This window comes from Panthera uncia, chromosome F2 (assembly GCF_023721935.1).
Source record: "Panthera uncia isolate 11264 chromosome F2, Puncia_PCG_1.0, whole genome shotgun sequence".
Classification (NCBI taxonomy): Eukaryota; Metazoa; Chordata; class Mammalia; order Carnivora; family Felidae; genus Panthera; species Panthera uncia.
Genome location: NC_064812.1, coordinates 38,736,468 through 38,763,573, shown reverse-complemented (window position 1 = coordinate 38,763,573; position 27,106 = coordinate 38,736,468). Strand labels below are relative to the sequence as shown.

At 43.7% G+C, this 27,106-nt stretch overlaps 1 protein-coding gene across 2 annotated transcripts in view; it reads left to right on the top strand.

The window, feature by feature from the left end:
* MATN2 (matrilin 2) overlaps positions 1–27,106 on the top strand; it is a 134,272-nt gene that overhangs the window by 66,604 nt on the left and 40,562 nt on the right. For both annotated transcript variants that reach the window (XM_049633050.1, XM_049633049.1), the window contains exons 5-6: positions 6,752–6,874; positions 19,855–19,977. In XM_049633050.1, coding sequence (XP_049489007.1) covers positions 6,752–6,874; positions 19,855–19,977 — 246 coding nt within the window. The remainder of the gene's footprint in view (positions 1–6,751; positions 6,875–19,854; positions 19,978–27,106) is intronic.

Below are 27,106 nucleotides of genomic sequence, written 5' to 3'. Positions count from 1 at the left end.
GGGTGGGACCTAGGAATGTGTGTTTCGGGGGCACCTAGGTGGCTCAGTCCATTCATCGTCCGACTCTTGATTTCGGCTCAGGTCATGATCTCATGGTTCGTGGGTTCGAGCCCCGCATTGGGCTCCCTGCTGACAGTGCAGAGCCTGCTTGGGATTCTCTCTCTCTCAAAATAAATAAATAAACTTAAAACACACATTCCCTTTTTTTTTTTTTTTTTTAACAAGCCCTCTGGGAAATTCTGATGTAAGCTCAAGTTTAAAAACCACTGACCTACGCACTTTGAACTAAATCTCTCCCTGAGAGGCTCCACTCAGTAAGGAATTTATATTAAGAACGTGATGATGTGACAGCCGTTTGGAAATTGCAAAGTGCTCTATAAGAATAGGGCATTACTTGTGCATGTTTATTTATTTTGATCAACCTCATTCGGTCAGATTTACTTACGTGTTAAGGCTTTATTTGGGGGGATATCCCTTTAAGAGAATGAAAATTTCTGTGAGTGAATAGGAGGACTGATTGAAAAATAATTCAGCTCTTGGGGAGAGAAGGATTCGAGGCACAGCTGGGGTTTGCCCAAAAGGACAGGTTTGTTTTTCTCAGTGACATTGGGTTTGTTTTGTTTCTTCCAGCATAGAAGCACAAGGCTGATGACTCACATTTACTGTTGAAAGTCTTAAAATCCGAACTGCAGCTGTCAAAATAAGATTAGTGCTTTCAGGCACCATGAAAGAAGGGGGATGGTCCTTGAAACGCAGGCTTCGGTTTGTGGAGTCTTAACTCTGGAAGGGCTTCAGATTGGTGCAGGCAGAACCCCATTGTTTCCCACTTGAGTGAAATAACAGCCCTAATAATACATTTCTCTTCTCTCTTGCTGCGAAAGATAACTTCGGATTTCTACATCTCAGGCTAAATAACAGCAGGAGCTGTTTGAAAAGTGGAACGTGTCTTTAAAGGTGTTCATTTTGCTTTAGCTCCAAACTAGCTTAAACTGTCGTTGGTGTGAACAGCATGCAGTGTGGCTTGTCTCAAACTCTGAAAAGCCAGTAAAAACCCTTTGATTTCGCCTGGCATGATGTCAGCCACAGCAGCCACAGTCTTTGTCCCGTGCTTCTCGTCCAGTGTAACCAGATGGGAGGTTTTCCAAGTTCTCCAGCCAAGGCACAGTACCAGGGTTTCGAGAGCACAAACTAAGGAAGGCACTTAAATCTAGGGTGCGTGCGTGCCTCGGGGCAAACACTAGGGTTGGATTTGAGCACAACTGTGGGGCTCTTACTTATCAAACCCTCAGTGATTTATCTCACCTGGGAAGACTGAGCAGCTGAAGTTAGCATCGCTCCCTGTAATTCACAAGGAACTAAAAGAAGAAAGTAAATTCTATCAGCTCTGTGCTAATGATCGCCTTCTGGTAAGGCATTGCTTGCGTTTGGTGAGATCTTTTGTTACAAAACTCACAATTGTCTACTTTGCCGTATCAGATCAATTCAGCAGAGAGTTCACAAACCACAGCTTAGTCAAAGATACGTTGACATTATTTAAAGAAATCTGAATCTATGTCTGGGTGTGGAATTTTCACAGGCACCCATAAAGTGACACTACATTGCAGTTGTGATGTAGGCAAAATTCTCAGTGAGACCACCTTCTGGCCACACAATATAAAACAGAAGTTCCCTTCTTTCCACACGCCCTACTCCCTTTTCCTGCTAATTTTGTTTGGCAGCACTTAAGAGATCTAACATATGGTTTTACCTGTTTATTTTATGTCTGGCCCCTATCAGTGGTGTGCTGGCAGATGTTTAACAACCAGATCTGCAGGGGAAAATGCTCTGGTTTCTAATGTTCACTGACTCCTGTGGTGTAAATACTGACACCGTGGCCAATTTCAAGCCACCTGCCTGGCCTTGCTGACTACACAGTAGGGGAGAGGTTGGCACTATCTGTCATGGGGGCTAGTGGGAGCTGGCCCCCTACACACCACTGGCTCCCCATTTGAATATTGGCTCCGTGGGCACAGAGATCAACTGATAGATTTTTTACCTCTTTCATTCACTGTTATTTTCCCAGTACTTTGAACAGTTTGACAAATGGATGAATCAATGCAATCATTCAGATATTTTTTTAGTTTGTATTTATTTTAAAATTTGTTTAATGTTTATTTATTTTTGAGAGAGAGACAGATCTTTATTTTTTTTTTCAACTTTTTTTTTTTTTTTTTAATTTTTGGGACAGAGAGAGACAGAGCATGAACGGGGGAGGGGCAGAGAGAGAGGGAGACACAGAATCGGAAACAGGCTCCAGGCTCCAAGCCATCAGCCCAGAGCCTGACGCGGGGCTCGAACTCACGGACCGTGAGATCGTGACCTGGCTGAAGTCGGACGCTTAACCGACTGCGCCACCCAGGCGCCCCAAGAGAGACAGATCTTTAACAGGGGAGAGGCAGAGAGAGAGGGAGATACGGAATCCAAAGCAGGCTCCAGGCTCTGAGCTTTCAGCACAGCCCAGTGCAGGGTTCGAACCCATGAACAGTGAGATCGTGACCTGAGCTGAAGTCTGACACTCAACCGACTGAGCCACCCAGGCACCCCTCAAATATATTTTTAAAAACTGACCATCTGCCAGACACCGTGCTAGATATTTGAGCTGGAGGGCTGAGCAAAGTAAGCCCTGCCCTCAGACGGTAGGGAAAATAGGATTCAATAATCATTGTAAGTGGAGTGTTAAATTGTGGTTGTGGAGATCATGAGGGAGAACTTGACCTCTAATGGGGAGCAGTCAAATAAGAGCCACCTGAGTACTCCAGGCTGGTGGCGGTCAAGTCCAATCAACAGATGTCCACTATGCACCTGCTGTGTGAAATGCATGGTATTATACAGGCATCCGGAGGAACTCCCAGGCTAATCCTGTCCCTCTCAGAGTTTTCAGCCGAGGTAAGATTGATGAGGGAGAAATACCTGACAACCCCATGCTTATGTAGCATGGACATGGGTTCATTCTCTCATTCGTAAGTCTTTACCGAGCCAGGCACCGTGCTAGGTACAGGGATGCAGCAGAGAACAAGGCCGCCAGTTCCTTAGCTGTCATGACCACACTGGCATCTGCAGCTGGGGCTGGCTCCCAGATGTCACTGCACTCTGGGCCCCCTTCTGGTATGGGAACACCTCTTTCTGAGGACAGGGAGAGGTAGAGGCTCAGGAGGAATTTTGTTCCCATGATACTCATCCTGCCAGGATCCCGTTTCTGATGGAAGAGAGTATTTTTTAGGACTCTAGGAGCATCCCTGTTGGGAGGCAGGGAATGTGCGCCCTTGTCACTCTTCTTTCAGCAGATGAACACTTACGGAGCGCCAAGCACACACGCTAGGACAGTGGGCAAGGCTCTGGGAAATCAGTGAGTCAGATCAGCTCACATTCCAGCGGGGCAGGCAGACGTGATCAGGTCCTTCCAATACCATTGGATAAATGCGTACGAGCTGGAGTGGCTCCCAGAGGAAGGGGCCTTTAAGCCTAGCCAACCTGGAGAAGGCTTCTTAGAGGAGGCGACATTTGACTGAAGTCATGAGCCATGATGGGGGTCGCCAGGTAGAGAAGGCTTGGAAGGATCACGGGAACTCTGAATTCAGTGCTTCTCCCATCCCTCATGGTTTTATTACCCTTCAGTGAAACCCTCCGGCTGTGAGAAAAAGAAGCGCTGTTTTTCAAAAGCATAAGGAGTCATTCAAAGATATCTGTGTTTGTTTCAAATGGAAGTGACCACTGCCAGAAAAACAATATTGTTTTGTCAGAGCCTAGTCTGCATGTATTCCTTTGTCTTTGTTGAATTAAGTTAATCCCTCAAAGATTTCCCTGGGGACGGTGCAGATCACCAGTGGCCATAAATCCCCGACATTATAAAAACATTATGAAAGTACAATACACACGAAGCCAACTGGCAAGCTTGCTCTTTGTGGGGCCGGACTTCTGGAATGTGAGTGATAAGCCTCCTGTTCCTACCACACTCCGTGCCCTCACGTAGTGTCTGCGATTCCGTCGGCCACTTTGGAGAGGGAACCAAGGACAGCGGTAATTCTGAGATTGGTTTAAAAGAGGAAACTCAGCCTCACAGTCTCCGTTAATAAAGGGGGGCTCAGTCGGTTAAGTGGCCGACTTCGGCTCAGGTCATGATCTCGCGGTCCGTGAGTTCGAGCCCCGCGTCGGGCTCTGTGCTGACAGCTCAGAGCCTGGAGCCTGTTTCAGATTCTGTGTCTCCCTCTCTCTCTCTGACCCTCACCCGTTCATGCTCTGTCTCTCTCTGTCTCAAAAATAAATAAACGTTAAAAAAAATTTACAAAAACAAAAAACATAAATAAATAAATGCCTACGCAATTAACATTGTGATACATGCCAAGGGGAAGAGTGAAGGCCTGCACTGACAGCCAATAGGGGAGGCGGAAAACTCTGGCCCTGAAGAACAAGCGAAGGTCCTCATATCAGGAGGTTAATTTTTCCATCCGTGTGCAGACAGACCAGAGCTATTTCAGCATGGAATTAAAAAACAAACAAACAAGCAAACAAAAAAAACCTACTGCTGTTCCCAAACAAAGCAGTGATTTTATTTAACAGCTAGAAGTCCTCTAAGTTTCCCAGAGCCAAAGAAGCTGCCAGATCCCTCCTTCTAAAGGACAACCCAGGTGGCATTGCCCTCTCTCTCTTTTGATGGATTTTACCCTGACTGGTCCCCATCACCTGCTTAATCGGCTTGGACTTCTCAGCCTACCTTCCAGCCCTCTGCCATCTGGTGTCAGTTGTCCTTCTGATCCCCCCTCCTGCTACTTCCCTTGGAATGCTCAGCATGGGATTTAGCTACCACAACTGTCCTACTTTCCTCATTTCTGCACATTCACTCACACTGCTCCCTCGGCCCATAGTACCTTTCCCGTTTTCCATTCTCTCGCCTATACCTGCCAGCCTTTTCCAGTCTACCCTTGACTATGGGGCTAGTTTGTTCTACCTCAGGACCTTTGCATTTGCCATTCTTTCAGTCAGAAATGCTCTTCCCAGAGCTTCATGTTACCCTTAGAATACAAGCTGGGTGACAGCAGGAACTCCTTCCTCTGTTTGGTTCACCACTGTATCCCCAGGGCCTGGGACACTGTAGGTGCTTCATTTATTGATAAATGAAGAGTATCCTGTGATTCAGATTTTTCTTAGGTCTCTAGCTTAGGCGTGTAACTTAACTGTAGGTTTTATCATTCTTTAATGATTCACTATGATTTTTACATGAGCTGAAGTTTTTTCTGGTTATTGGTGTTTTCCTTCTATCTAAATCCAATGGAACTCTCGATTGGAGTTCCCAATTGGAAATCTAAGGTAAAATATACTGGTAATAGAAGAATTTGCATCTATAATTTTCTTCATCTACTTTATTGATTTGAGAATGAAAATACTTCTTTTTAGCACTTGAAAGCCTGAGTCCTTATTTGTGGAATATTAGGCATAAGCCTTTTTTTTTAATGTTAAGAAGCAGATTTTATTTTAAAAAATTACTTAATGCATTTAATAGAGGTAATGAATCAATCAGATTTTATCTTTTTATCAATTTTATATATTTATCTAAAAGCATAATAAATAATAAAACTCAGTGACACAGGTGATTACATTGAAGTGTAGCCATTGGATTGATTCAGGGATCAATCAGGCTTTCTAGTTAATTGAGTTTTTATTGTAGCTTTCATAGTGATAACTTTTAACCAGAGAAAACTCTTTTTAATATATTCAATTTCTTTAATGCTCTTTGATTTTCTTCAACTTTAATGGTAAAGTCACTGGAAGAGCTAGTTAAGAGACCAAGGCATTCTCCTAGCTGAGAAGTAATGTTTATCGGGTCAGCCTGTTTGTGCAAAGGAGAGACTGAGTCAGCGATGGATTGAAAATGCCTTGAACCTTTTCATCCTCTGATATACTTTTAGTTTCATTGCAGCAAATGCATTCCTGTGAGTGCATTCTTACATTGCATTTGTGTGAAACCCCAGGGCTCAGCACTCTGTGGACACATAATAAATACTTGACCGACGTAGGCCCACTAATAACCATACATCCATTTATCCCTAGTAATCTTTGTTACCTCTACCTAACCTCCTTTGGCTTCGCCTTTTCCTCGTGTGTTGCTGGCATGAACAAATAAAGCTCAAGGAGGATTTCCAAAGATTGTTCTGGTAGACAAATGGAATGAGGAGAAGTACATCCAAAAAGACAGATGTTGAATTGGGACCTGCCATTTTTTGGGTGGAGTGACAGGTCTTCCCACTGTGCTCTCTCTCAGCTTCCCCGTCTGCAAAATGTCAAAGACAGTGCAGATTATCTCCTGTTAACCGGTGAGACTGTGATTACAAAGCATTTTCGTTCTCGAAGAACACGAGTGGTACTTGGTGCTGACCGGTGCAGATGCCTGCTCATGATAACTTCTAGTTCTCGGGAACCATCTGAATGCTTCAGAGCACTTTCATGAACATGAGGAAAAGACAGACCTGATGTTAATTCGAAATTATTCAATGCATTTAATAGAGGCGAATGATTCCAACTTTGAAAGATCTGTTTTTATTTACACATAAAAATCCACCAAAATGTTAATCGTGGTTGCCTCTGGATGGTAGGATTACAGTTATTCAATACGTTAAAGGTTATTCCGAAGGTTATTTTAGCAAGTGCTTGTTGTCTGGCCACGCACGGAGGGCAGAGGGTCACGGACGTGTGTTCTGATGGTGTGACTTTGCCCCAGTCCAGGATCTCTGTGCGGCAGAGGACCACGGCTGTGAGCAGCTCTGCGTGAATGTGCTGGGCTCCTTTGTCTGCCAGTGTTACAGCGGCTTCATGCTGGCCGAGGATGGGAAGAGATGTGTGGGTGAGTATTCATCTGCCTCGTTTCATGAGGAAGGGCAAGTTGAGCACCGTGAGGAGGGAAGGGGAGCCCCCCAGGGACCCAGCTGCTTTCTTTTGAGTTTCAACAAAGTGCTCAGGTGTCTGGCCCAGTTGTTGGTCAGAATGCAAACTCTGAAGACTTCATTTAGGGCTGCAGCTGGCATTTTCTCCTACTGGGTCCTCAGCAAAAGGCATATTTATGGTAATCTACGTAAATAGAATTGTCCCTTTATATACTACATCGCTTGAAAAGGACTGTGCTGGTCTTCAGCCAATGCGGAGGCTGTTTGAGATGGCCTGACTTCAGGACAGCTCATGTGTTGCACACTCACTTGCCGGTGGGCGAGCTTGCTGAGTGGCCCCTCAGGGACGTAGGCAGCCTTCCTCCTAAGTATAGATCTGCAGTTCGGTGACAGTCCCAAGTGGCTGCCAGGTGTAAAGCCCAGCTGTATGCAGGAAGACACCATTGTCAGAGGCAAGGAACAGTGGCCTCAAATGTGGACCCCAGGGAAGAAGTTTCAGGGGCAGTGCTTAGAATTTCAGGCACCAACTTGCCATCGGGTGAGTGACTTCCCACTTGAGCAACTCCACATTGTGTGACCTGGTGGGAGGTAGGAAAGGTGGGGTGGCATCTGATTTCTTCAGTGAAGGATGATGGTTCTCCTCAGCACCTGGAGAGCGGGCCAGCACATCCCTCACGCCCCCGACCAGTGGGTCTGCAAAACACCTAAAACTTGCATGGTCTCTTTCATCCTTCCTCCAACAAACAGTGCCCGGCAAACAGTAGGTGTTCCATTAACTGAACTCAGTACTTAGAAGGCAAAAAATCTGGAGGCAAAGGAAGGGAAAGGGCTCGACTCACACCAGACCTGGAACCTGCATTTTTCTGACTCTAAATCCTGCGTTTTCTCTTCTGCCCACACCCCATGGTTTTCAGGGGCCTTGTATGTCTTCCTTCCCATAGTGAATGATTATTATTTTGCACATAGAATTGACATTTTCCAGCACACTTTGATCCTTAGCTAAGGATGTGGAAGGAAAAAGCAACAAAGCAAAGGCATGGGTGTCCTGCTCATCGCAGGTGAGGATAGAATGGGTTTGCTTGCTTGTTTGTACACACTGATGGGAATGAAAACTCCACTTGTCACAAATGGAATTGGCTCCAAAGCGGTTCTGTTTATTTTTTTCTTTTTTCTTTTCATTTTTTTTAAATGTTTATTTATTTTTGACAGAGAGAGAGACAGAGCATGAGCAAGGGAGGGACAGAGAGAGAGGGAGACACAGAATCCGAAGCAGGCTTCGGGCTCTGAGCTGTCAGCACAGAGCCCGATGCAGGGCTCGAACTCATAGACCGCAAGATCATGACCTGAGCCAAAGTCGGATGCTCAACCGACTGAGCCACCCAGGCGCCCCTGTTTATTTTTTTCTTAATCTGCTAGTGGTGACAGCGATAGGTGGCAAGGCACCACATCCACTAGCACAGGCAACAAAGAAGCCGACATATAAACACCAACTCTTACTATTTTTGCTTCATTCATTTGTATTCTGCAAGCAACATACTTTCATTGAGGATGAGGATTAAACACATGAGAAAATCCCTATTAATCGTTTGTTATATTATCTGCTGGACTTTCCCCCATACAAATATCTAATTCAAAACATTTTGTTAATGTTTAACAAAATGAAGTCATACTATTTATTTTGTTTAACCTATATTTTTTCCCTCACCAGTTGTTAAATGGGTAGAACTTTGGGTGCTATTGGGTCAGAAGGAAATCAGGCCATTGGGAATAAGGCCAGGGGATAAGCTTCAGGAAAAGGGGTGAGGGTGACTGCTTAATTGGGTGAGGGAAGGAGCAGGGAAGGCCCAGAACATGTGTGGGTGACAGGGGGTGGAGGCGGTGGGGGGGGGGGGCGAGCAGTAGGGGCCATGGCTGGGGCAGGAGGCCTGCCCTGGCCCTTGGGAAACTGGAGGGTGGTGAGGAACCCAGTTTTCTGAGTATTGCCAAATAATTGCCTAATCATCCCTGTGTATTAGAGGACCTTTGTGTCTCTAAGGGTTTTGCTGTAACTTTGGGGGTTTGACATTTGCTGAAGAGCAACAAGCCTGAGAGTAGATTCTATGGTTGCCAGGGAGCTGTTGTGGACTGTGTTTATCAGAGATGGGCATTTCTCTGCTGCTGAGTGTATGTAGAATGCCTTTCCTTGGTGGGGCATCAAGGCAGAAGAATGGGAAAATGGGGAGAGACTGTGTGTGACCGAGGTGTCATCCACCAGATATTCCTGTCATCCTCCTCCCCAACCAAGCACCTGTTGGAGGCTGGGAGTGAGATGATTACGTGCTGGTGGACCATTGTTGCCAGTTTCCTTGGTTAGGGATACGTTACAAATTTTCAGAAGGTCAAGTGCTTTTGATGGGTTTATGCTGAGTGCATAACAAGTGGTGATGATAATAGGCTACAGAAGGTCAGAGAAGAGGGTCGTTATGACGGCTAGCGTGGGGGGACATCTGGGCGATGCAGGAAGGGTAGCCATTGGACAAGTGTCCAGGGCAAGGGGAGATATTGAGGGCAGTAATGGTGTGGGGACAGCAGTGGTCATTGGGAGGGGCAGGCCTTGCTCCTGGGAGCTGGTGGAGGAGGGGGAGACTGTCACAGGAATGCCACACTGAAAGCTTAACAGGCAACCTGACCTGAAGATATCTGTCTGAAGGGGCTTGTCAAAGATGAAGACCCCGGGTGTCAGACTTAGACAGGAAATTTAGAGAAGCAAAGGCTGGTAAGGACTATGGAAGCATTCCATCAGGTGCTAGTTTGGGTGGCCCGTATATAGATGGGAACGTTTAAGAATATGGGGACCATAAATCCCAGTTAATCCAGGACGATCCCAGTTTATGCCTTGTTGGCTCAATTCTCAATAGCCCTCCCTTTCACTTTCAAAGGGGTTCTATTTTGGGTGATAAATGATAGGATCACCCTGGTTAAAACCCATCTGACTTAAACAATGGAAGAGACCAGCTCTGTGGAAGCAGGGAATTCCTATAGGTGTGAAGTAGAAGACGGAGATACCAGGTGGAATCATAGTGTTCAGGGCTTTGAAAATCAGGCTGAAGAGTCTGGGCTTCATCTCTGGAAAGGAGACACTGACGGGTTTCTAATTGGGAATGGCAAATGCAAAGCCTCATTTTAGGAAACTTAATCTCCTTGTGGTGCACTGCAGGATAGATTCCAGAAGGAAGATGGTGAGGGATGGAAAGACCAGTTAGGAGACTCTGGCAGCCTTCAGGGGAGAGGTGACAAGGGCCAGAGTTTAAGTGGTGACTGAAGAAATGGAGAGGGAAGGAGTAGAGATGAAGAGAGGCTGTAAATAAAGGGGAGGATGAAAAGTCAAAAGTGCTTTCACTTGAGTTTGAGCTTCCATGACTCTGAAAGAGAATGAGTAGTTTTAGACCAGGTGAGTATGAAGTTGTGGTGGGACCCCGACAAGGATGTGTCAAGAGGGAGGAGAAAGGAGCACCATGTGAAGAGAGATGGGTAGAGCCATCGATGTAGCCGGGAAGCAGCTCAGTCCATTTCTTTCTGAATTTTAATTTCTACTTATTTTTTACTTTAAACATTTATTTGTGTGTGTGTGTGTTTGTTTTGTCCGTCAATACAGTAAGACCTGGGCTCAAACCCCAGTTCTGCTGCTGGCTGGGCATGGGTCATTGCATTTCTGAGCCTCGGTTTTCTCACCCATATCGTAGAGTAATAATACGTACATCATAGTGTTTTGCGGGGTTAAATAAGGTAATGAGTAAAGTCTCTCATACACGCGAGACAGTTATTACTATGATAGCATATATCATCATAATCATCATTTCCTGGCCGTCATGAAGTATGGAATGAGGAGAGAGTGAAGGCCTGAACTTTGCTGGCCTGAGCCACATGTAGGGAGCAGGGGGGACAAGTGGGGCAGGAAAAATATCCCTGAAGGAAAGCCTAAGGTTGGGGGCAGGGGTGGGAGTGGGAAAGGTGGGTAAGAAAATCAAAAGTCATGGGATAAGATGAGAAAGAGAATTTCTAGGCCACGGCAATATTAATGTCATGCTCCAGCGAGGCCAAAGGGAACAGAACTTAGGGGAAAAGCCGTTGAGTTGAGTCACTGATTCATCTCAGCAAATATTTCCTAACTCTCTGCCAGGCCTTCTTCTGGGCGTTAGGGACACAAAGATGACCAGGAGCCCACTGATGATGATCAAGAGGGGCGGGATAAAGGGCAGATTTCAGGAGAAGGGGTAGGTGGTAAGACAGTGGGGGCAGTAAACCTAAACTATTTATTTAAAGATGTGCTAGAAATTCACCACATCCAGCTACGGGTGAATGGATGCAATTGTTTTCGGTTTCAGCATCTTCAAAGCTGAGGTTCTAGTACTTTGACTCATCCCAGAAGTATGACTATGACCTGCATGAAAATTCAATTCGTAGCCAGACTCAGGACTTTTTAGGCAGCATTTCCACACTTTGGAGTTAGTAGAACATTAAATTCCAGTGTCGAAGTCCCATTTCCCTAACTGCTCATTTCACTCTGGACAGGACTGAATTTATTTCCACATTCAGGTGATTGAGAGTAGATTCCCAACTAAGGTCCTTTTTTGTATTGAGTTCCCTGTATTTGTAATCCATCAGCTACCACTAAAGCTGTGTTAATTTCCACCCAAAACAGCATTTTTCAGAGACCATTTATCTCTATCTTTAAGGGTGAATTTCCTGCTGTGCTTGTTTACCTCTGGTGTTTACCCACTGCCTTGTCTTTGGGGATAACTTTGGTCCTGTTTGCATCTTATCTGCCTAAACAGATTGTAAACCCTTGGGGATAGAAGTCAATGATCGTACTTTTCATCTTTCAGAGTAGACTTGCGGTATGTCTCAGTGCATTGACTGAGGCTGAGTGATTGATCACAATCTCAAGCACTCGTGTATTTTAAAAAAAAAATCTTGTCCTCTTGATTGATTTTTAAATTACAAAATCAATTTTTGCGTATTAAAAAAATTGTCAGAGTATAGATGTGTGTAAAGTCAAAACCTGAAAGTCATTCCTCCCCACTTTTACTTTCTGGAAGTAATCACTGCTAAAAGCTTGGCTTCTCCTTTCTGCCTTTCTTCTAAGACGTCTTATGTAGAGTATTTGCTTGTCGTCACCATCCAGGGTTTAGTATAATGCCTGATTGTATAGTAATTAATAAATGGTTGTGGAACAAATGAATGGCATTAAAGTATCCTATAACCCCCCAATTCAATGGTATCTGAATAAAGATGCAGGGCAATAAAAATATAATCTACATTTATTGAATGTTACTAAGTCATTGAAATACTTTATGTAGAATTGCAACAACCCTATGAAGTAGGTACTGTTGTTACCACATTTTGTAAATCTCTTAAGACCTGTCTCTGTTTGACTTTATCTGTAAATTGAGGATAACAATAATGCCTATTTCAAAGGATTGTTGTGAGGGCTGAGTTAATATGTGTAAGGCATCGGGACAGTGCTGTGTTTGTTAATATTATTACTATCATTATATTGTCTGCTACATGGGCAACCGATAAACATTAGCTAAGTCTGAATTTCTATATCCTTTATAAATTTTTGTCTTATGAATGCTTGCATTTAATAGTACATCAGGTGTATGCCATTTGCAATGACACGAACAGAACTAGAGTGTATCATGCTAAGCGAAATAAGTCAGAGAAAGACAAATACCATATGATTTCACTAATATGTGGAATTTAAGAAACAAAACAGGTGAACATAGGGGAAGGGAAAGAAAAATAAAACAAGATAAAAACAGAGAGGGAAGCAAACCATAAGAAACTCTCTCTTTTTTTAAAGAATTTGTGCTTTTTTATTTTTTTTTAATGTTTATTTATTTTGGAGAGAGAGAGAGAGAGACAGGGTGTGAGCGGGGGAGGGGCAGAGAGAGAGACACACACACACAGAATCTGAAGCAGGCTCCAGGCTCTGACCTGTCAGCACAGAGCCCGATGCGGGGCTCGAACTCATGAACCATGACAAGATCGTGACCTGAGCCTAAGTCTGACGCTTAACCTACTGAGCCACCCAGGCGCCCCAAGAGACTCTAGAGGACAAACTGAGGGGCGATGGAGGGGTGTTGGGTAGGGGGATGAGCTAAATGGGTGATGGACATTAAGGAGGCCACTTGTTGGGATGAGCCCTGGGTGATATATGTAAGTGATGAACCACTGAATTCTACTCCTAAAACCAATACTACACTATGTGTTAACTAACTTGAATGAAAATAAAATCTTGGAAGAAAAAGAAATCATACTGAGGCCCATACTCAGAACTATGGTGGCACATAGCTTGGGGATTTAGCCCGGCGTTACTGCTGCCTTCAGAGATATTTTTTCCCACTAGATTCTCCTCTACCAATTGCCCTCAGTAAGGAGGGGATTGTTGATAATTAAGTGGGGGACAAGTGTGGGAGGATCCATCTTTATATTGAAATGTCAGGTTTTCAGTTCATCAGATAACTGCTCATGTTTGGAGCTTGACCTCCCCCATTTCAAGACATTAAGTATTGGATTTGTCCCTATACTGGCTTCCTAAGGCTTTTGTAACAAAACCGCAGACCAAGTGGCTTTAACATTAGAGATTTCTTTTCTCACAGTTCTGGAGGCTAAGGTTCCAAAGTCAAGGTGTCAGCAGGCTTGTCTTTCTCCTTGGCTTGTAGAAGGCCACTCCCTTGCTGTCTCTGTATGTGGTCTTTCCTCTGTGAATATGCATACCTGGGTCCTCTGTGTGTCCATATCTCCTCTTATAAGGACATCAGTCAGATTGGATTAGGGCCCACCCAAATGGCCTCATCCTAATCGAATCACTTCTTTAAAGATCCTATCTCCAAATACAGCCACAGCCTGACTGGGAACAGGACTTAAACGTACAAATTTAGGGTGGAGAAGACAATTCAGCTCAGAATATTTCCCTGTTGTTATCAAAATGGATAAGAAACTTTCTCCAGGTTTCGAGATCCTGCGTAGAGAAATCCAGTTGTGTCCTGGTGGGAGAGGTTTTGTGAATCTGACTCTATATGTGTTATCTTCTGTATACTCAGCAAGTCAACTGCTTCTCCAATTTCTCTAATGATGAACTTAGTTTTTCTTACTCTGTCATCAACAAGCTTTAAAGCCCAAATGCTCCTCTTTGAAATATCCTGTTTCTACTAATGCCATCCCCTTGCAGACTGATCCCCACTGAGGCAACTTTGGATTGTGACCACATTGTAAATCAGAGACCATTGATCTTAGGCTTCATTACCTTGCACCAAAGTATCGTTTATCCTTGGACACAGCTGAGTGATTTTGCACATATTAGGCAGAGACTGAATGTGGCATGACTGGCTTCTAACCCTGAGATTTTAACACTTTGTGATCTGAAGGGTCCAATTCCCTACAGCCAGGGAATTACCCTTTCTGCTTATAAATGAGAGCATAGATATGTCAGGCAAATAACTGAGAAAGGATTTTATTGAAGGAGATGAGGACTTGGAACAACAGAAGCATTTCTGAGTTACACACATAGAGCACATCCATACATCTGCTCCCTAAACTTGGCCTCTCTTGTTACAAGTACAGTTTTGCAACCAAGGAAGTTATGCAAAGAACCCAAAATGTGTGGCAAAGGATGTCAGAGTTGAATGGACTGGATCTCTCTTGGTCTTAAAAAGCTTTTAGGTTCACGTGCCTGGAAGCAGGCTCCCCAACATGTAATGTTGTACTGATGGCCTCCGCTGCTGTGCCCAGCAGCCTGGCAGTAAGCTAGAGAGTGGCCCTCAAATCAAGGTGGGATTTGACACCTTGGGGTTTTACAGTCCAGGGTCTTAAGACCCAGGAATGCTTAAATCCCGCCCTGCCAATCTCTCCTCACCCCTTCAGTTCCCCATATTACTGAGCATAAAAAACAAAACCAGCAACAGAATCCAAGTCCAGGAGAAGCCTTCTTACTCTGTGAGATTGGGCCTGTGGTTGGCTGAGAGACGGAAGTTATCTTTCAAAGAGTGGAATCATTAAAAACTGCATATCCAAACTTATCTTAACCTTTTTATTTTTATTTAAAACATATGAATGTACTTTTAATAATAGTCACCTTTACTTACACCTTTAAAAATTACTAAGTTAAGTTCATTTGTTGAATGCATGATTTAAAATTTTTTTCTTGCATAAAACATCCCCGTAATGTATGCTCCATGATTTTCAATTTTGCTTTCTTTAAATTGGAGCAAGGATTTGAAGACTTCTATAAAGCAATCTAAGAGCAGAATCCTTATACATTTTTTTAAGTTTTTTTTTTAAGTTTATTTATTTATTTTTGAGAGAGAAAGAGAGAGCACACATGCACATTTAGTGTGCTCTGGGCATCAGGTGCTATATTTTCAGAAGGAATGAAAAGCATTGATGGATTAGGGATTGGTTAAGTGGAGGTCAGTTAAAACAGCTCATCTGCAACTTTATTAACCCCTGATCCACCCCTGGATGTTCTAGAGCATTCTGGAAAAAGGCAAGTTTGGAGTATAAGGCTCAGATTTTAGGCCTAAGCAAAACCTCCAACCTGTCCTCAATCTAATATGGGGCCAGCATACTCAGGAGTTCTTCTGAGGGACATAGATGGCTGGACTCAGAAATTACACCCGCATGGTACATAAAGAGGAAGTTTCAAGAGAGAGAGAGAATCTGAGCTCCTGCCTTTAGGTACAGAGACCAGCTCACTCCTCATTGTAGTATTGTCAATTTCCTGGAATTTGGAAGTCAGAACTTGGAAGTCAGATCAACATCTCTTCTCTTTGGGGGGAACACTAAAATGTAGGTGGCCTGAGATGGCATGGGCTGACTGATGGCAGATACCCATATCAGGGGTTGGGAGATTCTTAAGATGAGGCCCAACATGTGGAGGCTGGAGGTGGGAAGTGCCTACTGCCAACACCGGTCAGTACGGGCCACTGCATGACCCGCTTCTGTGACACAGACTCGGGCACGTGCCAGGGCTTGGTGTCCTTGATGTCTGTGTCCTCCGTTTCTGCAATTCTTTGCTTAATATGACAATGGTTCTTGAATGATGAGCTATTAACTTTTAGAAGGATTTGGTGCTACGGCAGTGTTTATGCTTTGACTCAACTCCAGCCACTGGCTAACATCCCATGACATGCAGATCCTGTAACTATGTGAATGTCCTGTTCCCACAATGACTTGTGTATTAAACCCTCCATTATTAGGCGCTGTTAGAACTCTTTGGGGAGGTGAAGTCACAAAAATGATACTTTAGACAGAGAGTTAATGAAGCCTGGAAGCAAAGGAATAAACAAAACGCAGGTTATTACCCTTTAAAACTGTAGACTTTGGGGGCGCCTGGGTGGCGCAGTCGGTTAAGCGTCCGACTTCAGCCAGGTCGCGATCTCGCAGTCCGTGAGTTCGAGCCCCGCGTCGGGCTCTGGGCTGATGGCTCGGAGCCTGGAGCCTGTTTCTGATTCTGTGTCTCCCTCTCTCTCTGACCCTCCCCCGTTCATGCTCTGTCTCTCTCTGTCCCAAAAATAAAAACAAAAAACTGTAGACTTTGGGGCGCCTGGGTGGCTCAGTCGGTTAAGCGTCTGACTTCAGTTCAGGTCCTGATCTCACACTCCGTGAGTTCAAGCCTCGCGTCGGGCTCTGTGCTGACAGCTCAGAGCCTGGAGCCTACTTCCGATTCTGTGTCTCCCTGTCTCTCTATCCCTCCCCTGCTCATGCTCTATCTCTTTCTCTCAAAAATAAATAAAAACATTTAAAAAAAACTGTAGATTTTCCCTTTGCATCTTTAAAAATTTTTTAAGTTATTTATTTATTTTTAATATAATTTATTGTCAAATTGGTTTCCATAACATTTATTTATTTTTGAGAGACAGAGCATGAGCAGGGGAGGGGCAGAGAGAGAAGGAGTCACAGAATCCAAAGCAGGCTCCAGGCTCTGAGGTGTCAGCACAGAGCCCGACGTGGGGCTCGAACCCACAAACCATGAGATCATGACCTGAACTGATGTCAGACACTCAACCCACTGAGCCACCCAGACGCCCCTACCCTTTGCATCTTTTGATTGTTGGGTTAAGTATGTCCTTGCCCTAGCAGCGCAGGGTTTTGTTTTTCAAGGCACACATGTGTATTAATTGCAGATTCCATTTCCTTTTTATTATTTCCAAGTTTCTGACGTCAGAATATCCTAAAAGTGATAGAGGGAAATGTTTTTTAAAGGAGAAACAAATCATCCATAATCCCACCACCTTGACACAGCAAGAATTTTTATTTCTAATTCCCAGGCTTCAGGCATGCCTTTGGAGCTCTGTTTTACCTGGGTGTCACCTCTGTAAATATTCAGTTTTGAGATCTACTTTTTTCACCACATTTTGTCTGTCTTCCTATTTACAATTATGTTAGGATTATAATGTTAACAACTGCCTAATGCCCGAATCTCCTCCCACAAAACCCAGTGCACCTGTGCCCCTGACCCCCCCACCCCGGCCCCGCCGTCAGTTTACAGCCACTCCGCCCTCATGCCAGATCCCCCAAGTCAGCCTCAATCCTTCTTTCTTCCTCCTGGCTCGCCTCTGTTCCGGCAGGACCCCCACTGGCCCCACCTCAACTCATACCTGGTGTATTAGCTTCCTAGGGCTGCCATCACAACGACCACAAACTGGGTGACTTACGCCAACAGAAATGTGGTACCTCCTAGTTCTGGGGCTAGAAGTTCAAAATTGAGGTGCTGGCAGGGCCATGTTCCCACTGGAACTTGTAGGGGAGAGTCCTTCCTTGTTTCTGGAGGTGGCTGTTGACCCTTGGTGTTCCTCAGCCCGCAGCCACATCCCTCCAGCCTCTGTCCTCACATGGTGGTCTCCCTGTATGTCTGTGTCTTCACGTGGCATTCTCCTCTTCCTATAAGGACACCAGCTGTATTGGATTAGGGCCCACCCATATGACCTCATCGCAACTTGATTGTATCAGCAAAGACCCTATTTCTAAATAAGATCACATTCACAGGTACTGGGGGTAGGACTCCTGCATTCTTTTGGGGGACACGTTTAACCAGAACACTGCTCCCCTATCTCCCCCCCACCCCGCCCCCACCTCCGTCCTGCACCACCATGGTTGAGCCCTCCACCATTCCCCACTGGGATTATTGTGGTAGGCTTCTAACTGGTTTTCTACTGTCACATTTGCTCTCTATCATCTAGTCTCGATTCCTTTGTTCGGAACCTTCCAATGACTCCCTCCTCAATGAGAGTGAAAGCCAAAGTCCTTGTAGTGGCCTCAGTCCCTCCTGACGTGCACTCATTCTCCTCTCCCACCTGTCTCTGCTCCAGCCACCCTGGCCTCCCTGCTTGTCCTGCAGCATACCAGGCATATTCCCACCTGGCAGCCTTTGCATTTGCTGTTTCTTTTGCTCAGATGCTTACTCCCCATTATCTGCTTGGCTCAACCCTCAGACCCTCATTTAGGACTCTGCCCAACGGCCGCCTTCTTATGATGCCTTTCCTGACCACTTCGGCCACCCTCTATCATCCTTCTAGCCTCCCCATGGTAGCTATGGCTTTTCCCCGCTTTATTTTTCCCCAGGATACTCTCTCCACCTTCTGCAAGCCTATCTTATTTACTTATTGTATTTTTTGTCCACCACCACCACTATCCAAATGTAAGTTCCTTGAGACCCAGAATTTTTATTTGTTTTGTTATTTGCTCTATCCTTAGCACCTAAAACAGGGCCAGGCCGGCAGTAAGGTGTTCAGTAAACATTTTTAGATTTTTTTTTTTAATTTGTTAGTAATTTTTTTTTTCAATATATGAAGTTTATTGTCAAATTGGTTTCAACATTTGTAGATTTAATGACAAATAGGACAAGGCATTTTCTTATAAATTACTAAGCCATTTACCATTATTAAATGTCCATCTTATTTTCCAGATTTTTTTGTCACTGTAAATAATGCTGCTATAAATAGCTTATTTCATATGCTTAATTTCTCCCTTTTATCAGTTACTTCTTTGGGTCACATTTCCACAGTGAACACTGTCAAACGTCCTTCCAAGAGGATTTTTTGCCAATTTATAATGTCACCAGCCCTGACTCTGTTTCCTTGTTGCCTTGCCACCATCGGGCTTTATCCCTTCTTTATTTTTGCAGTTTGATAGTTATTAGTGTCGTAGGCTTTGTGATTGTTTTGATTTGCATTTCTTAAACTTTAAGAATTTTTTTTAAATCTTTATGTATTTTTGAGAGAGACAGAGCATGAGCAGGGGAGGGGCAGAGAGAGAGGGAGACACAGAATCTGAAACAGGCTCCAGGCTCCGAGCTGTCAGCACAGAGCCTGACTCAGGGCTCGAACTCATGAACTGTGAGATCATGACCTGAGCTGAAGTCGGATGCTCAACCGACTGAGCCACCCAGGCACCCTGCATTTCTTTAACTTTTAAATACAATTGGTCATGTGTTCTTTAGTTTATCTTCTTTATACCTGCATTTTTAAAAATTTTTTAATGTTTATTTATTTTTGAGAGAGAGACAGAGCTCGAGTGAGGGAGGAGCAGAGAGAGAGGGAGACACAGAAGCAGAAGCAGGTTTCAGGCTTTGAGCTGTCAGCACAGAGCCCGACGCAGGGCTCGAATTCACCAACCGTGAGATCATGGCCTGAGCCGAAGTCGGACGCTCAACCGACTGAGCCACCCAGGCGCCCCTCTTTAGTTTATCTTCTGAAGTAAATTGCCGATCTGATTATGTTTTGGGTGATCGCGGGGGAAGTGCCTTGGAATCATATTTATTCATCCGCACTTTTTTGGGACAACCATCTTAATCCTCGTTGATATTTGTTATAAGTATGCTGTTATTTCCATTCCATACTATTATTCCCTTTCCTGTCTGTGTGTCTCCTTCAACTCTGTGTTTCCATATTTACAGCCGTGGACTACTGTGCCTCAGAAAACCACGGATGCGAACACGAGTGTGTGAATGCTGATGGCTCCTACTTTTGCCGGTGCCCTAAAGGATTTGCTCTTAACCCAGATAAAAAAACATGTGCAAGTAAGTTACCTACAAAAAGAGTTTGTGTGTGTGTTTGACAGTTTTTGGCTCGCACATTTTATTTACTTACTTATTGACTTACTTTTAATTCCCGTGTAGTTAACATAGTGTTACATTAGTTTCAGGTGCATAGCACAGTGATTCAACAACAAAAACTTTCTTTCCTGCTATTGCTGTGGGCACCGTGGCCGGGGAATTCTCCCAAGCATATCGTGGCACAAGATGATGTGCTGCGGAGTCTGATGACTTCTGCCCCATTCTTCCTCTGTCAGGCCTTTCGTCACTTGTCCTAGGACTGTAGCCCACCCTGTCTCAATGTCACTCTTCAAGGCATTTGACAGAGGTGTCTTTCATTGGAGACCACACGTGGGAATGGTCTTCCAGCATCTGTTGAACGTGCTGACGATCAGACCATCTGACTTCATGCTGGCTCAGCCGGGCTGTGCCCATCAGTATTAACAGAGCTTAAAAAATACTTTCACTAGGGGCGCCTGGGTGGCGCAGTCGGTTAAGCGTCCGACTTCAGCCAGGTCACGATCTCGCGGTCCGTGAGTTCGAGCCCCGCGTCAGGCTGTGGGCTGATGGCTCGGAGCCTGGAGCCTGTTTCCGATTCTGTGTCTCCCTCTCTCTCTGCCCCTCCCCCGTTCATGCTCTGTCTCTCTCTGTCCCAAAAATAAATAAAAAACGTTGAAAAAAAAAATAAAAAAAAATAAAAAAAAAAATAAAAAAAAAATAAAAAAAAAAAAAATACTTTCACTGAAGCTCTGTGGCTTGTGGGCTTCAGCTCTGCCTCCACGCGAGCATAAGAAAATCGCTGAGCCTGAAGGAGTTGAATGTGGTTGCTTCGGGGTGGGGGAGGGGCGGGTGGAGGGTGGTTTGCAGAGAACGGCTCGTTCTTTTGTTTGATATATTTAGTTCTGTTTGATTTTAGCTACACGCATACAGGTCAGAATTCACTTGAGCTCCCAACATCTGACCATAAGAACTTACAAACTAAAGATGTTTTGCGAAAGGATTCCAAAAGCGTTCTTTTACATGTAAAGGTATGTCAGGGCACTTAAGGGATTGTGTGTGGGCGATCATCCTGTTGAGGGGTTCACTTGAGAGAAGGTTGTTTTTAAAGGATTAGGGCCCAGCATTTTTAAAAAGTGCAGCTGAATACCAGGTCAGTGTACATTATCTCTGAAACATACATCAAGGAGAAAATAGGATTTCAATTCGTAAAAAGTTCATGTACCCACCGCCTTTCTAAAACACATTGATTATGGAAAGCAGGATATACGTGGACAGTTTTTTAAAAAGCACCCCCACAAAACTCCTGAAACGTAAGCTTCCTCTTCAACCCTAAATATCAATAGCTTATAAACGCCGGAGCTGGAGACAAGGGTGGAGCCTGGAATTGCAAGGAACACGGCCAGTCAAAATATGCATTTCTAGAGCCCTAACCATGTGCCAGTAACAATGGACAAGGTGAGGGCCTTCCTGGAGGAGGTGATATTTTGGCTGAATCTTGAAGGCAGAGCTGTCATTTATTCACCGGGCAAAGAAGGCTGAGACCAGGGTGGCCGGGAGGAGGAAAGGTGTGCCAAGATATAAGCCAGACAGGCTCAGGCCCACACCTGGCACACGACTGGCATGCGGCTTATTGAGAGAAGAAGCGGGTGATGAGTGGCCTCCTCTGGTCCTGGTCTCCCTTCCCTTCTGAACATTCTGAACCGTAAATCAGCAACCCGGGCTGTGGTAACAGCTGGGAAGGTGGTTGCCAGGTTGACGGGTTGGTCTGTTCCTCAGAGAGGAGGCCATGTGCTGCCAAGGGCAGTCTCGGCCTCAGAGCAAATTCTAGCTCTTCTGCTTTTTCACTGGCTGGCCTTGGGCAATTGATTTGTGCTTCAGTTCCCTCAACTGTAATAGGGGATCATAATACTGCCTGCTTCATAGCGTTGTCTTGAAAACTAAATGGGGTAATCCATATAAACCATTTAGCAAATTGTCTGGTGCTGAGCAAGTTCTTTTCAGGGATGATACTGCCTTCAACGACTTTAAATTGGTATTTATTGAGCATATACCACATGCCCGAGCTAAGTTTAATAGTGCATAAAAAATTCAAGACTTGGCCCCAGGCTTCCACTCGGATGAGACCTGGAGGAAAACACGCGTCCTATCCAGTCTGCCTCCTGCCTCCTCAAAACTCCTTCCCTGCCTGAGACCCCCCCGATTCCCACCCCTAGTTCCCAGAGGCTCGCCATCACCCCCATCCTGTGGCTCAGTATGTCTCCTATCCCAGAATCCCTGGGGACATGGAGAATTACAGGCCCCAGGATGATGCAGGCAAGGAGACCCTCCAGTCAACACGGAAGCTCAAGCGCGCTGGGAGAAGAGGTCTGGCTGGGAGGCAGGGGAGGACTGGTCCAGCTCGGGGGCCTTGCCAGTGAGGCACGGAGCCCAGCAATTCCAGCGTGTCTCTGGACCCTGTCGGAGTCGAGACTCAGAAGTAGGCAGGGCTGGGTACTCAGAGGGGTCTGGGTGGGCAGCATCCAGGAGGTGTGTCCCCTAGAAAAAGGACCCCCTTCCTATCATGCTTGGGGCAGGGTGAGAACCAGACCTGGAAAGGCTACTGCCAGGAGGAAGGAGACCCCCCCGCCCGGCTTTCTTGGAAAGCTGCGAGAGTGGGAAATAAAGTGAAGCCCAGCAGTAAGAATGGAGACCCTTGGGAGCACCCCACATCTGTGAGGGACAAGAACAAGAACTGTGAAATAGGGGCCAGTTAAAAAGACAGAAACAGGATGGAGGTGGAAACTCAGAATCAAGACAGTCATCCTGTTAGTAATTAATGAGGCATCACATCAGCTTCCAGCCAAGTCGGCCTGGCTGCTGCTGTGGTGTTGAGAGGTTTTTTTAAAAAATTTTTTCCACTTCTCGTAAACTTGCAAAAAAAATGAAATAAAACAAAAGATACTCAGTTCCTTAAATTTCATCTCTATTTTTAACCAAAAGTATATTTGAAGGCTAACCCAATTAGTAAGTGTAATTATTGTCTGAAAATGTAGACTGTCAATGTAATATACCAAACGTGATTAATTTATGATTAAACCAAAGTATATATAATAGAGCCTTATGTTCCTGAACAAAGAGTATGATTTAAAATACGTAAGTATTCAAAAAGCACCACTTAAAAAAATTTTTTTTTAATGTTTATTTATTTTTGAGAGAGGGTGAGCAGAGGAGGGGCAGAGAGAGAGGGAGACACAGAATCCGAAGCAGGCTCCAGGCCCTGAGCTGTCAGCACAGAGCCCGACGCGGGGCTCAAACTCACGGCCCGTGAGATCATGACCTGAGCCGAAGTCAGACGCTTAACTGACTGAGACACCCAGGCGCCCCCAAAAAGCACCACTTTTTATATCAATTCTTTCCCCTAAAGCAACCTATCCAAGTCTATCTGAATATTCTGTAGAGGGGAGAAGAGTGGAAATATGCAGGTATGGTAACTTTGCAAAATATTGCCAAGACTTTTTTTCACTGTGGGAAAATAGACGTAATATAAAATTTGCCACTGTAACCATTTTAAAGTGTACAGTTCAGTGACATTAAGAACATTCGTGTTGTTATGCAACCATCACTGCCATCACTGTCAGAATTTCCTTCTTCTTTAAGGCTGAATAATATTCCATTGTATGTATACATCACATTTTGTTTACCCATTCATCTGTCAGTAGACACGTGGGTGGTTTCCACCTTTTGGCCCTAGTGAGTAATGATGCTATGAACATGAACGTACAAGTATCTGTTCAAATCCCTGCTTCCAAATTGCTAGATCATATTATGGCAAGACTTTTTAAGGTCTGATCTGAAACCACTACTACTGAGCCAGGCACGAGAACATTCTCAGATGTTCAGGGTCTTTTCCTGAGAAAGATAGAAGACTTCAGTCCACTGGACAGGGATTCATGTCTTTGGTATCAAGGAGACTGCGGGTTTCAAGTCTAATGCTTAATCATCTAATACCTGTTCTAGTGAGTAAAGGTAATTGTAGACATTTATAACATATAATAGCATGTTGCTATTTATGATTTACTGACTTTGAGATCATTATAGTCATTATTTTTTAGACTCCATTGATAACTTGGTTGGCATTTCCATCCTTTTTCAAGTAGGAATGCTTTGCATAGAGGAAAGTACTACATGAATATTTATACTTGCTTTAAAAGTGAAACCTGGAGGAAGGAAATAATTTTATACTGAATCCAAGGCATAAAATATAGAATGTATAGAATTTAGGTTCCATAGCCAACTTATGGTTAACCTACTGTAATATGCTACTTAGTTTTGTGAGATGAATTTTTGTACATGAATCAAAGATTCTCGATTGGAGGGGACCTGAAAGTTCAGACTAGTTCTAGCCCAACCACCCGTCTCACAATATTCCCATCATGCTATCATCCATCCTGCACTTAAATACTCCTACTGACAGGACACTCACTACACCCCATGCAGTGCATTCCATTTTGTGCAGCTCTGACTCTTAGAAAGTGGTTCATTAAACTGAGCTGAGAATGACTTCCTTGTACTTTGAAACTAAGAACAAATTAGGCTTCTTGTATTTTCTTGGTCATTAGGACTAAGTCATATCAGAATAACTTTATTTCGCTTAGTAGACTAGCCAGGCCTGGAAAACGTGGTAGGGACTATCTGTACTTTCACAGACATTGGACCGATTTGCTGATGAAGGCCCTATGCCTCATAGACCAGATGGAGGAACGTGTGCTGGATGAAAGAATAATTAATTGTTTGCATCTATAACTGGCTGAATGTCTGTACCCAGAAGATGTTAATTGCTGAGCTGAGATCCTCACGGAGGGAGATTTTTCAAGCAGCCTGCCAAAAGAAGCCTGAAGAACTATATAAGAGCTGTCTTATATCCTTAGTGATCCCTTGTTGGTTCCTAGTGGGCGGTGTTTACATCTAAACCCTCCAAAACACTCCATTGAGAGTAGTACTGATAATTGAGGCACCTGGGTGGCTCAGTCAGTTGAGCATCCAACTTAAGCTCAGGTCATAATCTCACAGTTCATGAGTTCAAGCTCTGCATTGGGCTCGCTACTGTCAGCATAGAGCCCACTTCAGATCCTCTGTACCGTGCCCCCATCTTCTCTGCTCCTCCCCCACTCACACATGCTCTCTCTCTTTGTGTCTCTGTCTCTCTCTCTCAAAAATGAATAAATATTTATAGGTAAAGAAGAGTGGTACTGATAACCGTTTATTCATTCAACAAATATTTGTCAAGCACCTACTATGTGCCAGATGCCATTGGAGACACTAAGCATGCAATGCTAAGTAAAACGAACCAAAAGACTTCCGTTTTTTTGGGCAATAGCTTACATTCTGTTGGAGCAGAGTAGATGAGAATACAGGGCTCACGAGAAAGTGGAATCTGAACAAACACTTGAAAGAGGTGAGGGAAGGAGGAGACTTTTGAAGCAGGGGAAATACAACACCAGTGCAAAGGCCCTGAGGCAAGAACTGTGAGACTTGGCAATGATGAGGGACAATAAGGAAGTCCATATGACTAGAACAGAGTGAGACATAGTAATGTAGTATGGTCCACAGAGCATACAGCCTGTCCTCTCTATAGTCATAGGTTTGCTCCCCCAAATTCCAGTGATACCTGTGAGCTCATGGCCACTTCCCTATACTGAAATCCTAAAATGGCTTTGTTTTTTGGCTGTATTTTTATGTTTGGGTGTAGACATAAGAAGCTATACACGTTGTCCCCAGCAATTTTCCCTGATTATTTTCTTCTCCATTACTGGGCACTTCCCACACTGTTCTTTTTTCTATTTTTTAATGCTATTTTCCATGGCAACTAGTTTCACAATTATGAATGTACATACTTGTTTTTAATACCTTTCCTGACTACAAAAGTAACATATACTTACTGTAGAAAACTAGATCATATAGAAATGAAGTTGTATAAAATGAAACGATCTGTCATCACCCAGAGATAACCATTGTTAATACTGACTTGCTACATTTCCCTCCAGCCTTTTTATGCATATGAATATATTTTTATAGAGTTGAGATCATACAGTATAACATTAAATCATGAGTATTTTCACATGTCATTTTAAACTTTATCAAAAACATTTTAATGTCTTCATGATAATCTATCATACCTATGTATCACAAAGTGTTCAATAATTTTTTTGGCTACTCTGATGGTATTGTGATAAATGTCCTCATATGTAAGTCTTTGCATTTTCTGATCATTTTCTTAGGAACAAAACACAAAAGGAAACTTACTGAGTCAAAGTCTGTTAACAGTTTTAAGGCTTTTGATGTATATTGAAAGTTATTTCCAAAAAGTTTTACCAATGTATACTCTACTGTAAGTGTTTTGAGGAGGCGATTGAAAAAATTTTTGCTAACTTAAGAGAAAATTTTTTCTCACTGCTCTTTTTATTATCATGTCTAATTACCTTTCTTCATAAAATTAGGTAGTAATATATAGAGATAATTGACAAATACATTGTGTTTTTTGGTGTTATTTGATTGATGAATAGTCTGTTCTAATTAAAATTAACTGAAGAAGAATTAGATCATATGAATAAAGGCCTCTGTTTATTAAAGAAATTGAACTTGTTCTTATAAACCTTCCCACAAAGAAAACACCAGGACTAGTTGGCTTAACTGGTGAATATAGGATGAAGAGCTAATATCAATACATAAATTCTTCCAGAAAACTGAAGAGGGAACATTTTTCAACTTATTCTATGAAGCCAGCGTTACCGTGATACAAAACCCAGGAAAATACATTACAAGAAAAGAAAACTACACATAAGTATCCCTCATAAAATTCGTGTAAAAGTTGTTTAAATATTTTTAGCAATCAAATCCCACAATATGTAAAAAGGATAATGCATCATGACCAAGAAAGATTTATCCCAGGAATTCAGAGTTGATTTAACATTCAAAACGTGATCAATGTAACTCACAATATTAACATACTAAAGAGCAGAAACCATAAAATCCAACTCAAAAGATAAAGAGCATTGGACAAGACCTGACATTCAATTTTGATTAAAAAATTTTTTTTAATCTTTATTTATTTTTGAGAGAGAGAGAGAGAGAGAGA